This window comes from Phoca vitulina, unplaced genomic scaffold (assembly GCF_004348235.1).
Source record: "Phoca vitulina isolate PV1807 unplaced genomic scaffold, GSC_HSeal_1.0 scaffold7, whole genome shotgun sequence".
Classification (NCBI taxonomy): Eukaryota; Metazoa; Chordata; class Mammalia; order Carnivora; family Phocidae; genus Phoca; species Phoca vitulina.
Window position 1 is genome coordinate 37,407,493 of NW_022589710.1, and position 16,310 is coordinate 37,423,802.

At 35.1% G+C, this 16,310-nt stretch overlaps 1 protein-coding gene across 9 annotated transcripts in view; it reads left to right on the forward strand.

The window, feature by feature from the left end:
- Positions 1-16,310, forward strand: part of FUT8 (fucosyltransferase 8) — a 316,924-nt gene that overhangs the window by 238,330 nt on the left and 62,284 nt on the right. For all 9 annotated transcript variants that reach the window (XM_032405330.1, XM_032405322.1, XM_032405324.1 and 6 more), the window contains one exon: positions 12,831-13,068. In XM_032405330.1, coding sequence (XP_032261221.1) covers positions 12,831-13,068 — 238 coding nt within the window. The remainder of the gene's footprint in view (positions 1-12,830; positions 13,069-16,310) is intronic.

Genomic DNA, 16,310 nt, shown 5'->3' on the forward strand with positions numbered 1-16,310 from the left:
AATGAAGAAAATGCAAATGAAAGAGTAGATACAGAGTAATTGATTAGTCTTCTCCACTTAAATTTTAAAAAATTTTTAGTGGTAGAAAGCAAAATTTATAACATTATCTGATATAGTTTTCAATGTATATAAAGGTAATCTTTAAGACAACTATATCTTAAAAGGGGAGAGAGTAAAGGTAGTGAAGTTTCTACATCCCACTTGAAATAATAAAATGTTGATATGAGTGGACTGATAAATTACATGTGTGTATGTATATATAGATGAATCAAAATTGAATACTGAAAGTTCAAATTATGCACAGGAAAGCAGGAACGGGTGTTGGATTTGTCAAAACTTTTGCTTTATGAATTGGTATAATCATGTAGATTTTCTTCTTTAAACTGTTAATGTGATTACATTGAATGAATTTTGAATACTTAACCAGCTTTGCATTCCTTGAATAAACCCCACTTGGTCATGATATATATATAAAATATATATTCACATATATGTATATATCATAAAATAGGTTGAAAATGATAATAAAATATATTGATAAGATGATAAAAAAAAGGTCAACATGATAAAAAAAAATGTTGACAAAATCCAACACCCATTCATGATAAACACTCAGCAAACTAAGAAAAAACGGGACATTCTTCAATCTGATAAAAAAAAAAAAAAGAATTTACAAACAACCTACAGGTATCATCACACTTAATGGTGAAAGACTAACTGAAATACTTTGCCCCTAAAATTGGAAATGAAGTAGTCATATCCTCTCTCACCTATTCTCTCGCTCCTATTCATAGTAATGGAAGTTCTAAGCCGTCCAGTAGGGCAAGACAAAGAAATAAATGGCATACATACTAGAAAGAAAGAGAACTATCCCTATTTCCAGGTGACATGATTGTCTACATAGTAAAATTGCAAGTAATCTACCAAACAATAACAATAACCACACAGCAATAAAACTCCTAGAGTAAGTGAATTTAGCAGAGTTGTGAGATATGTGATCATCACACAAAAATTAATCATATTTCTATATCCTAGCAAGAAATAATTAGAAACCAGAATTTTAAGATATACTATCATTTACAGTTGCTCCAAAAATTGAAAATGAAATACTTAGGTAAAAAAAAAATAAAATGCTGATGAAAGAAATTAAAAATCTAATGAGTAAATTAATATGTTGGAAGACTCAACATAGAAAAAATGTCAGTTCTTCCCAGACTGATCCATAAGCTTAAGATAATTCCTATTAAAATCCCAGCAAGTCCTTTTTTCTTTTTGTATAAATAGACAAATTGATTCCAAAATTTATATGAAAAGGCAAAGGAACTAAAATAGCTAAAGCTAATTTTAAAAAAGAAGAATAAAGTTGGAGTAATCATACTTTACAGTTTTAAGACTTGACAACTATAGCAACGGTAATCAAAACAATGTATGGTATTGGAGGAGGGGTAGACCTATAAATCAATGAAACAGAATAGAGTCCAAAATAGACCCATATGGGTATGCTAACTTTTCATTGAGGTGAAAATTCATGAAACCATTTAAAATGGACAGTTCAGTGCTATTTAGTGCATTTACAAGGTCATGCAACCACTACCTTTATCTAGTTGCACAGCATTTCATCAGCTTAAGAGAAAATCTCATAGCCATTAAGCAGTTGCTCTCATTCCCCCATTCCCTCTTCCCATAGCCCCTGGAAACCACCAATCTGCATTCTCTATGGATTTGCCTATTCTGAATGTTTCGTATAAATGGAATCATACAATATGTGATCTTTTCTTTCTGGCTTTTTTGACTTAGAATAATGTTTTCAAGTTTCATCCATGTTGTAGCATATATGAGCACTCCATTCCTATTTATGGCTGAATAATATTCCATTGTGTGAGTATATCAAAATGTGCTCATCCATTCATTTGTGGATGGACATTTGGATTGTTTATAACTTTTGGTGTTTCCAAATAGCATTGCTGTTAACATGTCTCTACATGTATTTGAGTAACAGGTTTCACGTCTTTTGAATATATACCTACGAATGGGCAATTGATTTTTGAGAAAGGTACAAAAGCAGTTCGGTGGAGGAAGGACATCTCACAGGGGAAAAAATGAACCTTGACCTAAACCTCACATTTTACCTACAATAACTCAAAATGGATAGTAAATCTAACAGATAAATGTAACATGTAAAACTACAAACTTTTAGAGGAAAATGTTGGAATAAATCTTAAAAGTTCTTAAACATGACACCAAAAGAAGAGCTTATAAAAGGAAAAAAAAATCAATAAATTGAACTTTATCAAATTAAGAGCTTTTGTCCTGTGAATGACCCTGTTAAAGAGGATGTAAAGACAAGCCATAGACAGGGAGAAAATCTTCACAAATCACATATCCAACAAAGGTCTTGTATCCAGAATGTATTAAGAACTCTTTAATGTCAAAAGTAAGAAATAATCCAATTGGAAAATGGATAGAAGTTTTGAGCAGACAACTTCACCAAGGAGGATATATGGATGACAAATACACACATGAAAAGATGTACAAAATCATTAACTATTAGGGAAATGTAACCTAAAATCATGATGAGATCCCACCACACACCCATCAGAATGGCTAACATAAAAAATACTAAGAATTTGGAGCCACCAGCTCTCTCACTTATTCCTTATGGAAATGTAAAATGGTACGGCCACTCTGGGAAACAGTTTGGCACTGTGATTCAGTAATTATGCTCTTGTATATTTATCTTAGAGAAATAAAAATTCACGTGCACACAGAAATCTGTACATTTGCGTGCATGGCAACTTATTTGTAATACCCTAAACCTGAAAACAGGCCAGATGCCCTTCAGTAGGTGCATAGGCTGCGGCACAATCCACATAACAGACTAATAAAAAGGAATGAACTGTTGATACACACAGTAACTTGCATCGATCTCAAGAGCATTATGCTAAGTGATTTAAAAAAAAAGAGCCAGTCTCCAAAGGCTACATACTGTCTGATTTCATTTATAACACTCTCAAAGTTACTAAATTATTGTCATGGAGAACAGATCAGTAGTTGCCAGAGATTAACATTTGGGGAAGGGTGTGACACTTAAAGGGAGTGGTGTTAAGAGAATTTCTTTGTTCTGATCTGTTTATTTTAGATCAGTTTATTTCCTTACAAGGTCTACTGTTCTATTTATTTAGAACAGTTTATTTCCTGATTGTAGTACTAGTTACATGAGTCTATACATGTTATAAAATTGGATATACCAGAGGCCCCCCCCGCCAAAAAAGAGTGCTGTGTATAAAACCTGGTGAAATCCAAAGAAGGTCTATGTATTAGTTAATTATGTTATGTAATGTCAATTTCCTGATAATGATAATGAATTGTGGTTAAGTAAGATGGTCTCATTGGGGAAAGCTCTGTGGAAGGTATACATGGTAACTCTCTACTGTTTTTGTAATTTATTGTGGGCCTTAAATTATTTAAAAATAAATAGCAAAAAATGCAGTGTTAAAGATTTCAAAAAGTAAATAACCTGATTCGGTTAGATGATTGTTAAACTGACACAGTGAGAAAAATGGTCTTAAGAATGTTTTATTTTTAATTAAAAGTAATAGTAATAACTGTAAATTTCAAAGAAATTTAAGCCCAGCTAACGGTGGATTCTCTGTGCATGGATAACTGCATGGAGAAATGGAACAATGCCTCTGTCCAGAGAAGAGGCAGCAGGATTTGACGTCTGGTTTAGTTATTGTTGATGGTTTGATTTAAAAGCCGATGAGTAGACAGACAAGTGCTGTAAGTCCCATTGCTCCTGGGACGAAGGGCACTCTGCAGAATGGAAGAGCTGGCTAAACATTTGCAGCAGCCTTTGCACAAGAACAGAGTTTCAACTAGTGTTTCTCTTTTGTATCTGCTATCCACTCTTTTTTTTTTTTTTCTACTTCACCTTTTGATCTGGGCTAACCATTCCCAAACTTGCTTTTACTTTTCTCCTTCTTCACCCTTCTGTCTCTTCTTCTTTCCCTGTTCCCCTCTCTTTCCAACACTTCTTCCCTTTTCCTCCTTTCCTCCTTCTTCTCTCTTCCCTCGTTCTTCCCTTTCCCTCTGTCCTTGCCCCATTCTATTCCCTTCTTCCTCTTTTTTTTTTTTTTTTTAAGATTTTATTTATTTTTTGACAGAGAGAGACACAGCGAGAGAGGGAACACAGGCAGGGGGAGTGGGAGAGGGAGAAGCAGGCTCCCGGCCGAGCAGGGAGCCCGATGCGGGGCTCAATCCCAGGACCCTGGGATCATGACCTGAGCCGAAGGCAGACACTTAACGACTGAGCCACCCAGGCGCCCCTTTTTTTCTTTTTTAAAGAGTACCTGCCATGTCCTCTCTGAATTTCATTTTTGAGGAAAGAAAGCCTAGTGAGTTCTGTTAAGTAAAATAGTGGAGGACATTTCTGAAATTCAACCTTAATTTTGAAACTATCTTATTTTTAAACTGAGCAGTTAGCTGGTTCTGACACTTAGAAATCAGACATAAACCTCTGGAGAAAAAATTAAAGGTGCGTGAGGTTATACATCTTCTGTACATTTGTATAGGATTGGCGGAATCTGGCTTCTTGGGTAACTTAGCTTTTCTTCCCTAGCCTTATTTATGTTAGATTCTTGAATGAGAAAAGTTAGACTTGGATGCATCTCTTCTTTCTCTGCCTTTCCTTTGGCTTTATAGTAGCAGAATATATTACCAAGGTTGCTCTAGTGTACTCATCTCTTGAACCTCAAGTAGAGATTTTGTAGAGATCACCTGGACTATCCAGAGATGATAGACTACTGTCTCAAAGACCCTCGGTGGAAGAAATGCCCCATGATGTTTGTTGCTTTCCACTGGATTTGTAGAATTTTCATCTTTTTAAAAAATGGCTTTAGAACATTCAATAGAGACTTTTTGGCAAAGAGCAAAAATTTTATTTATTTATTTATTTATTTTTAAAGATTTTATTTATTTGTCAGAGAGAGAGAGAGCATGAGCAGGGGGAGCGGCAGGCAGAGGGAGAAGCAGGCTCCCCGCTGAGCAGGGAGCCCGATGCGGGACTTGATCCCAGGACCCTGAGATCATGACCTGAGCCGAAGGCAGATGCTTAACCGACTGAGCCACCCAGGCGTCCCAAGAGCAAAAATTTTAAAAATGCATTTAAAGTAAGCCAATTGTTGCTTTACTTACCAAGATCTTTCCTCTTCTATAACTGTATAGTGACCATCTGCCTTTGCTTCAGTGTGTATGTATCTTGATATCTTTTCTCCATTAAGTTTCCATACTTAAAATTTTATAAAATACCTAAAGGGAAATTGATTTACTGCAGCATTTGGTAACCTACTTGTGCCTCAGCTATTGTGTTGTTCTTAAACTACTCGCAACAAATTGTTCTTTGCTGGAGGGTTAGAAAGGACAACTTCATACTATCTTAACTTTGCTATGAAAATGTTCTTGTTTAATGCATTAAAAGACAATAATTTCCAGTCCTGGCTTTTAAAAATGAGAATGCTTTTTAACTTTCTCTTTCATGGTTATTAGCTATGCCCAGAGTTTTCATTTTAATTACCACAATGCAGTACTCCAGTTCTCTTATTTGCTTCATTACCTTTTCTGCTTTGGTTCTGAAAATAATTTTAGAGAAATAAAATCAGACTCTTTCCAATACAATGAAATGCTTTCATCACACTATTAATGAATCTTTTCTTCATTAATGCCAACACAAAGCTAGATGTTGCAGATCTTTTTAAACAAACAAATTAAAAACTATTTAGTCTTGTGATTAGAGCAAAGAGTACAATAAAATTTAGCTTACCTGGCTCATTCCTTTGGTTTTTCTGACCTCTCTTCATTGGAAATAGGAGCTGTCTATGGCTTAACTCCTCCCTAGAGAAGAAATGTTGTTGGAGAGTTGCTGGAAGGATCCTCAGTGTTCTGAGTCTTAATCTTAAGTGTAAGACCTGAAACCATGAAAGTACTAGAAGAAAACTTAGAGGAAAAGCTCCTTGGACATTGTTCTTAACAATGAATTTTTGGATATGACACCAAAAGCACAGTCAACAAAAGTAAAAATCAGCAAGTGACTGTAGCAAATGAAAAGGCTTCTGCACAGCAAATGAAATGATGAACAAAATGAGAAGGCAACCTGCAGAATGGGAGAAAATATTTGCAAACCAGAGTTAACATCCAAAATGTATAGGGAATTCAACTCAATAGCAAAAAACAACATAATTAAAATATAGACTAAGGATCTGAATTGACATTTCTCAAAAGAAGACATATGAATGGTGACGAGATCACTAATCAGGGAAAACAGTGAGATATCACCCCTTACCTGTTAGACTGGCTGTTATCATAAAGATGAAAAATAACAGGTTTTGTTAAGGATATGGAGAAAAGGGAACCCTTGTTCACCATTGGTGGGAATGTAAATTGGTATAGCCATTATGGAAAACAGTATAGAGATGCCTCAAAAAGTTAAAAATAGAACTACTATATGATACAACAATCCCACTTCTTGGTAGTATATATCTGAAGGAAATGAAACCTATCTCAAAGAGATACCATACCCCCTTCATTGCAGCATTATTCACAATAGTCAAAATATGGAAACAACCTATATGTCTGCCAATGGATAAATGGATAATACACGTGTGTGTGTACATATATATACATATATATGTAAAATGGAATGTTATTCAGCCACAAAAATAAGAAAACCTGCTTTTGCAAGATGGATGAACCTGAAGGACATTATGCTGAGTGAATAAGACGTAGACAAATATTGCATGATCTCATATGTGCAATCTAAAAATGTCAAATTCATAAAAGCAGAGAGTAGTACAGTAATAACCAGGAGCAAGGAGATGGGGGAAATGGGGAGATGTTGATCAAAGGTTCACTTATGTGGGATGAGTAAGTTCTAGAGATCTAATGTACAGCATGGTGACTATAACTAATAATACTGGCATTATATACTTGAAATTTGCTAAGAGAGTTGATCTCAAGTGTTCTCACCACCAAAAAGTAAATTGTAATAATATGAAGTGATGGATATGTTAGCTTGATTGTGGTAATCATTATACAGTGTGTATGTGTATATATATGTATATATATCAACATGTTGTACGCTTTAACTATATAAAGTATATTGTCAAGTATGCATATGTCTATAAAGCTGGAAGAGTGACCAGATAAGTGCTCTCAGCCTGCACTTCTTGTTGAATCTTGGATTAAAGACCTCATGGGAGGATGGATAAGAGTATTGAACAATAGATTAAGAGAGCTGAAATCCAAATTCTGGCTTGTCACCAATTAATTTATTTTTGTCACTGTCCGCTTGACATCACCTTTGTCTCCCTACTTGCAATTCAATTGGACTAATGGTTATTGAGCATTTACTCTTTACAAGAATTGCCTGGAGATATTATGTCCAGTTTATATTGACTAAATTTTTTGTTTGTTGTTAATTTAGCCTTTTAATGCAATGTTTTTGGTCCTTAGTAAATCTAGGCAGATCAGTGAGGAAAATTACATGGTGGCTGGAAAATTTTCCTCTGAAGAGGCTTTTACTTGTGTATATTGGAAATCTAAATTGTTGTGGCAAAAGGTTTTATTTTTGATTTAATTTAAAAGCCATGGAATCAGTACTGTTTTATAATGTTACATCATTAATTCACAATTACTACTAATTTACTAAATGAAGGCAGTGGAAACTTCTAAATCTTAGCAGTCCCTACATAATACAAGAATAATTCTGGTTTACTAGTTAATTCAAAATTACTCTTTTTTAGCAAAGTAGAAATTAAGCTGGCTTCCTAATTTGAAATATGTTCAATAGTAACTATTTTCACATTTTAACCAAAGTGAAAAGGACTAAAGTATTTCAACGTTATGATGGTGCCTTAGTGAATTAGTAATCATTTAAGTTTAAGAGATGCTGCTTCTCTTAATGTACCATCTTAGAGGCATATTGATTTAAATATACTTCTCAGTTTTTATTTATAGGATAATGAGAACAAATAAAGCTTTTGGTTCTATTGATCTAGGGTCATTCTTGGAAACTAGCAGTGTCAGAACAAATGCCTCAGATAGTGTTTTTAAAAAATGGAAGAAAAGGAAACTGAATACAGAAGAACCCTGTTTTATCTCAAGTCCTTATTTCTTGATTTATATGTACTATAGTGAGAGCTTTGCTGCAGAATTATACCTGTAAAAATGTTGCATAACATTGTTAGTTTATAAAGGTCCATAATTGGGCTACCTTGTAGCACTAAATGCAAAAAATATTGCATTTATCCAGTGTTCTATATTGTGATTCTTTCGATTTTTCTCCTTTCTCTCCTTTTATGACACTCTCCACTCATCACACCCCGCCCCCTCCCCACATGTGTGCGCTTGGAATACGATACACTCCCAGTAGAAGTCCTACTAGGAGGTGCTTCTCATCTGAGAGTAGAAGATGGGGAAATACAGATTGAAAATACACCCCTTCAAGTCCCCTGGGAGAGGGTCTCATCTCTTTCTGCCTTGAGTATCACTCACTGACCAAATATAGGTGAACTTTTGTTCATTAAATATGAATTTATTAAGCACTTAGTATATACAACAAAACTCAGGAGATGACAATCTAATAGAATAAGAAATTATACATAAATAATAATAAGACAACTTAAATGTAATAAGATTGCGATAAACAAATTGTGGAATAGAAGAGGGAGAAAAATCACTTTTAGCTGGACTGGAAAGGGTTATAAATAAAATTATATTTAAGCTAAACCTTAAAAGATAAAATTTATTGTGTTTATGAAAGGCTATTTTTCATTAGTAAATAGGAGTCCATACTGTAAAGAACAATAGTTAACAACAAAGTAAAATTATAAACTCTCTAAATTATACTTATAATGTGGGATTTTTATATATAGGGTCTTCTTGAAGTCAAAGGCATTAATAGGCACATACATTCTTCTTCCTTGCAATGATGATGATTATTCAAGTTTTAGAAACAGGAGGTAATTTTGTCAAAATTACTTGAGACAACATGCTCTAGTTAAAGAACTTTGCATAGAGAAGCTTACGATACGATTTTGTTCTAATTCCGGCTCTGTTATGAATTAAATTGTATGATTTTGTTTCATTTTCTTTGTTTAAAATTGTGACAAAAATTACCTCCCTCCACTACCTCTTTCTGCTTACCCATCCTTCCTTCTCAGAGATACTATGAAGCTAAGTGACATGGTATATGCTCAGAGCTAATTCAAACATACTATCTCATTTATCCTCATAATCTCAAGCAATATGCCTGCATTCTTGCATAGCTGATAGAGAAATATAGAAGAAAATGCATCAGGCACACTATAGAAGCTATTGAAAAACAGGTTTTATTATCAGAAATAGCTACCCTGTTAAAGTATTAGCATAATTAAAGCTTCTTTTAGTAATGAGGCCCTTGTATATTATATGCTTTGTTATGAATGAGACATACTGGCAAGCCTTTTGCAGACAGAAAGTATAAAACCAGGATCAGTGGCAATTGACAAAGGCTATTTGGTAAGAAAATTGAAGATTATGCATACGTACACACACACACACACATACACACACACACGTGTGTAACAAAGGCTCTGTTTTCCCTTTATAGATTTCTATAAATCTCTGTTGTTGCTAATCCGTAACAATGGTGGATAACAAAGACTTAGGTCAGGTAAAGGGTTTCCCATAAGGTTCTTTTCCATCTGAATAAATCCCTGCCCATCTCAGAATTGTTGCTTTGTTTACCTTATAAATATCTGCTTGTTTTTTCTAGATATTTATTCTGGTGAGCCTGATCTTGTGTTAGATACACACACATTTTTTTTTTCTATTTCTCACTGTCTCTCTGCCTTTTTATGAACAAGATGTTTTGAAATTTTCAGACTTTTAAATATTTTTGTGAAAAAATTGGGCTGTGGCTCTGAGCTTCTTCAGTGCTTTATTTATTGTTCTCATTCTAGTCATTCATTTTCTCTTCTCTTACTGCTAGCCTCTGCCTTGGAATCTTCCATTGGTTACCCTGTGTATATGTAGACCTTTTTCATTCCAGAACCAAACATAATGGATTTTTTTCATTTCTCCATGTTACCTATGACTTAACAGAAAGATTTAAATATTCTCGATTTAGCTTGGTTTGAGGAGCACTAAAACTCTTGAATTAAGCTTCATCTCATAAATTGTCCATTTCTTTCTCTTAGGACTCAATTCTTGTGCTCAAAGCATTGCATTCTAATTAAACGCAGGAAACACAATAGATGTGCCCGTCTTACATGCAGATGTGTCTTCTTTTCATTTAAAAAAAAAACAAACCTGTGGTTCCAAATGTTTAATTATTATGTTCCCTCACTCTTTTTTCCCTTAAAAAAAAATGAAGATTAATGTAAGACTATGTAATAGGGGAAACTGGATGTGAGGTATATAGGATCTCTGTACTATCTTTGCAATAATTTCTATATATCTAAAAACTGTTCTAAAAGAAAAAGTCTATTGAAAAATATATAAAGAACATTTTCTTTTCCATTCATATGAATTTGAGATATTCAAGTGCTAGATTTCTTACAAATTGTGAAAAACCTGACAAATGTCAGTGTTCTTTATTTGCCATTTTGTTAAACTATTGAGTTAATAATAAAGCTTTGGATCAGTTGGAGAATGTTACTTATTCCCAGGATTCTTACATTATATTGGATAGAAAAATGATATTGGTCTTCCAATAACACATCACATACCCTTCTGTTCCTCTCAAATCTTTTGCGGCTAAACCAACTAGAGTTCAAAGTCTCAAAATGAAAAGAATCAGCAACTCTAGTACTTGATTGGGGAAACAGTATTGACCAAATCTTGCTGAATTTTATCTGGATTCTCTCAGATTCATAAGGGCTCTTAACTTTTCAGAAGGCTCTTGATGGGGGCGCCTGGGTGGCTCAGTCGGTTGTGTCTGCCTTATGCTCAGGTCATGATCCCAGAGTCCTGGGATGGAGCCGCCCACGCCCCCCCCCCCCCCCACCAAAATCAGGCTCCCTGCTCAGTGGGGAGTCTGCTTCTCCTTCCCCCTGCTCTTGTGCTCTGCTTGCTCTCTCTCCCTCTCAAATAAATAAATAAAATCTTTTTTTTTTTTTTTAAAGAAGGCTCTTGATGGTATTGGGTTCAGCTTTGATCTAAAAAGACCAGCCCCGCTGTGTCACATTTGAATGTAAAAGATACCCTTCTGAAAGTAACTGTGTTGTATTTTCCCTTCTCAGCTTTTCCTTCACGATCATTTTATACCTTCACCTTCCTAGCTTTTGTTTCTAGGGCTCTGCTTGACCAAATAGATGATATTCCTGGAAAATAGTTGTAGATTGTGGTTTGGCAACTGCTTTTTCTCAAGGCTCATATAAATTGAGAGCTGGTTACTTTGCTTCTCACTTTGTGGGAGAAAAGATTCTGTTACTGACGGCATCCATCCTTTCTTTTAACCTTGCAGACAAAACAGCTTAAAACTTCCTAGGCTAAGGAGTCCCTGTCAAAACAGATTTTTATTTGAAGAGCTAAGATGCCTAGGGATATTTAGCAATAGCCCATATGAATTATAGCAGAGTCAAAGCTTTAGAATAAAAAAGACATCTCTCATTAACTAACCCTGTTGCACCCACGGTTAGATAATACTGTTATAACCACTTGCTGCTCATCTTATAGCAGGGTATACAAATAGAAAAATGGACCTCCTGATTAAAAATTGGCATAACAGTGGGTGCGCAGATGGGTGAAATAGATAAAGGGGATTAAGAGGTGCAAACTTCCAGTTATAAAATAGTCACGGAGATGAAAAGTACAGCATAGGGAATACAATCAATAATATTGTTACAATGTTTGGTGACAGATGGTGACTACACTTTCATGATGAGCACTGAGTAATGTATAGGATCGTTGAATCATTATGTTATACACCTAAAACTAACATAACACTGTGTTAATTATACTTCAATGACTAAAAAATTGGCATAACACAGAACATATTCTGCATTTTATTGTGAAAATTACTAGTAGCTATCCAGATTAGTTTTTTTAAAAAAAAGTCCTGAGGGCGCCTGGGTGGCTCAGTTGGTTAAGCGACTGCCTTCGGCTCAGGTCATGATCCTGGAGTCCCGGGATCGAGTCCTGCATCGGGCTACCTGCTCAGCAGGGAGTCTGCTTCTCCCTCTCCCATTCCCCCCTCTTGTGCTCTCTCTCTCTCTCAAATAAATAAATAAAATCTTAAAAAAAAAAAAAAAAAAAAGTCCTGAACTCATTTTTTTTTTTTTATTCAGTGGTTTCACTTCCATAATGAAAAAATATATTTTGTTTGTGACATCTAGAACTCTGGAGATAGATGGAATTGATAGGTAAATTATAGTTTTTCATTTAAGATGATTTGAGTTTCAGCTGGAAAGGTAAGCACAGCATGCTGAAGTACAGCTGGAATAAATAAACGGTTTTACTTCTTTCATGAAGATCTCAGTGTATGCAACTTTGAGTTCAGAGATGATCATACTTGCGTGTTCTGAGTGATAGAGAAGTGAAAGTATTTTTTTCAATGTAATGCTTCATTTCATATTTTTTCAGTGATGTTTCCAAAGCAACTCTTCTTTTCACTGCCATCTCTTTAAAATAAACTTTCAGTGGATTCTTTGAAATTCAATCCTTAAAGCTGGATTCTTTATTTAGTAAGATACACTGGATCAGTCCTGGCTAATTATATGATTTTTGACACTTGTCACTTATAAAGAAAGAGAAGATAACCACTCTTCACCTTTGTTTGTCTTTCTCCCTGACAGAATCCCAAGGACTGCAGCAAAGCCAAGAAGCTGGTATGTAATATCAACAAAGGCTGTGGCTATGGCTGTCAACTCCATCACGTGGTCTACTGCTTCATGATTGCATATGGTACTCAGCGAACACTCATCTTGGAATCTCAGAATTGGCGCTATGCTACTGGTGGATGGGAAACTGTGTTTAGACCTGTAAGTGAGACATGTACAGACAGATCCGGCACCTCCACTGGACACTGGTCAGGTAAGAAGGGCTGTGCAGTATTTCACATTTCTGGGTTGAACTGCCACATTCTACATTATCAGATTTCTAGGCTCAGCTTTATGGTTATGGGCATCTTTTTCTCGGGATCCATGACTGTTCTACATTGCCAAGGTAAAATCTAGAATGATATTTTCTTTTAAAAGTGTTTTATAACCTATTTCATTTCTAATGTTCATTTTTATCTTGATTTAGCAAAACCACTAAGTTTTTTTTAAGGAATGTAATTTAGTCTTTTAATGATAATACATGATTCACTTTTTAGGGTACTTTCACATTATTGAACTCATTTGATACTCATAATCATCTAAGAAAGTAGACTGATACATGAGAATCTTCCCCATGCGTGAGAATCAGCTAGAAGGCTTGTTAAAACACTGGCTTCTGATTCAGTAGGTTTGGGGGGGGGGGAGGTGCTGAGAATTTGTATTTCTAACAAATTTTCCAGATCCAGGGATGACACTTTGAGAATTACTGAGGCAGACCATGCAGGTACCTTTACCTCCATTTTACAGTTGAGGACAATGAAACCTAATTTGCTTGTGCAATTTTAATTTTATTCAGGAAACATTTGAAGAGGAAAAATATGAGTAAGGTACTATGCTAGACATTATCTCCAAGAATTTAGTGATAAATGAAATAAAATATTGAGTTTCTTACTGCTAATCTATTGTTCTTTCTACATGATCTTTAAACAAGATCTAAAGTTGAGATACCTCTGTGAAAATCCTGGCTTTATCAGTTTGTAATCTTGGGCAAGTTACTTAACATAGGCCTTAGTTCTCTTATCAGTAAAATGAGAAGTAATAATTTACTTACTTCTTTGAGTTGTTGGTAGGATTAAGTAGAATCATATATGTAATGGACTTAGCACAGTACTTGATACATGAACTCTAGTAATTATTAGCTGTCATTAGTAGCTTTATTCATTGGGTAGATATACAGTGAGAACCTACAGTGTGGCAGATACTGAACTGATTAGGTGAAATGCTAAGCAAGACAATACACCATCTGTTAATATAATTTCTCATGGAGCGGAGCATCTTTTTTCACAAGTTTGAAACACTAGATATGGACTTAAGAAGCTCTGTCATTGGCAAAGTGAGTAACTTTAGTTCCTTTGTTTCTTTTTACCTCCTTTGGAAAATATCAGATAATACTGACTCTTCACAGAAGTGACAGAAAAGTTAATTGGGTAATTTTTATAAAATGCTTTAAGTTGTTCTATAAAAGGTTCTATATGGATTTATTTTTTATTTTTTAAAGATTTTATTTATTTACTTGAGAGAGAGCACGAGCTGGGGGAGGGGCAGAGGGAGCTGGAGAAGCAGACTCCCCGCTGGGCAGGGAGCTGATACATGGGCCTCCATCCCAGGACCCTGGGATCATGGACTGAGCCACTCGGCTGTCCCGGTTCTATATGGATTTAAAATATTATTTTGTGATGTGAGTTTTGTCTTCCTTAGGATGATTTTGGAGCCTTATTGTATATATCAACATATTTTTTCCTTGTCACTCCAAGTTTTAAAGGAACCTCTTAATCTAGAACCTTAGCTGAGCTTTAATTTTGAGGTTACATCTCCCATTGATCTGGTCTATGGCTTACAGCTGGGGCAAACAGACTAGGTGTCAAGGCTAGGAAGTTACAGGAAAAGCAGTTCTTGAATCAGACTCATTGTGGCTAACTTTTTCATTTTGTGAACTTAGTTTAGTTTCAAGCCTCTTTGCTTGTGAGGTACATAGCCAGAGTAGGGCAAGGTTCTTGTGTTAATAGAAAAGTAAAAAGTTGGCCTCACTAGACTTAACCAAATTTAGTATATAGTTTGGCCTTGCCTAAAAGCCACAACTAGTTATTTGGTTTGATTTTTAGTGCTTGCTCATACATTTTGTAGTCTGTAGTGACAACTACAAGATATGAAGGCTGAACAGGCTTGAATTTGAAACATGCAGAATTTCTTAATGTTATAGTTAAACAGGTTCTAGAAATCATCCTTCTTTTATGTGGATTCTAAGGCCTAGTAGATACCAGGTGATTTATTCAGGATTATGCATCTTATAAATGGCAGAACTGTGGTTGGCACATTGACTTTCACCTGCCTTTAGTCTACATCATTCCCAGTCAGCTCATGCCAAACACCTTACTCATTAGAACAATGACAGGCATAGAGACTGTCCTGAATGTCTAGGAACTAAATAATTACTAATTTATTTCCTCCCCCTGCCCTGTAACTTTTTCCAAACCTTCCATATAATTTCCACTGAAGAGTTATCAGTGATATTTTCTTCTCAGTCATTTGCAGTCCCTGCTTAAAGAAGTCATTTTATCCTGGTAGCACAGAATTATGATTTTAATTTATAGATCTTTCCTTTATCACTACAGGTATTGTATAAAATCATATATTTTTCTTTGTGCTAATGAAATAAACTGTGCCTGTTGAACACCTTTAATTAATTAAACTAGTGATTATTTTCAGTATGCTTGCAGAACTCATTGTTACTAAAGTAATTTAGATGCTAATCATTTATCTAAAAGAAGGAAGAGGGGCGCCTGGGTGGCTCAGTCAGTTAAGCGTCTGCCTTCGGCTCAGGTCATGATCCCAGGGTCCTGGGATCGAGCCCCACATTGGGCTCCTTGCTAAGAGGGCAGCCTGCTTCTCCCCTGCCTGCCATTCCCCCTGCTTGTGCTTGCTCTCTGTCTCTATCTCTCTCGTTCTCTCTGTGTCAAATAAATAAATAAATAATCTTTAAAAAATAAATAAAAGAAGGAAGAGATTTATGTTTTGAGCTTAGAATATTTTATTTCTTTGAAAGCTATGGTAGCCATCCACTTCTGTTTCTGTTTATATACATTATCTGTATATGTACCTTTTGGAGAAACTAACCTATTTCTAGAATTAGAAGAAACAGAATGAATTTTAATAAGCTCTTTAACATTAATTCTTTAGTTAGCCATAAATCAACTACTACATCTGTTACTGTACTGACTTGTCTAAAGAATCTTGGGATATTTCCCCTGGCACCACTGCCATGAAATTATTATTGTTTATACATACTTGACATGATGTGCCTGCAGGTGGAATTTAGTGATTTCTATTGAAATCTGTCACCAGTACAGGAATTAGTATGCACATCTGATCATTTCAGTAGCTAAATCATACCTTGTTGTGGGTTGAGTTCTGTTTTTCTCCTTCATTATTTATAAAACCATATCCTATGTAGTAAAT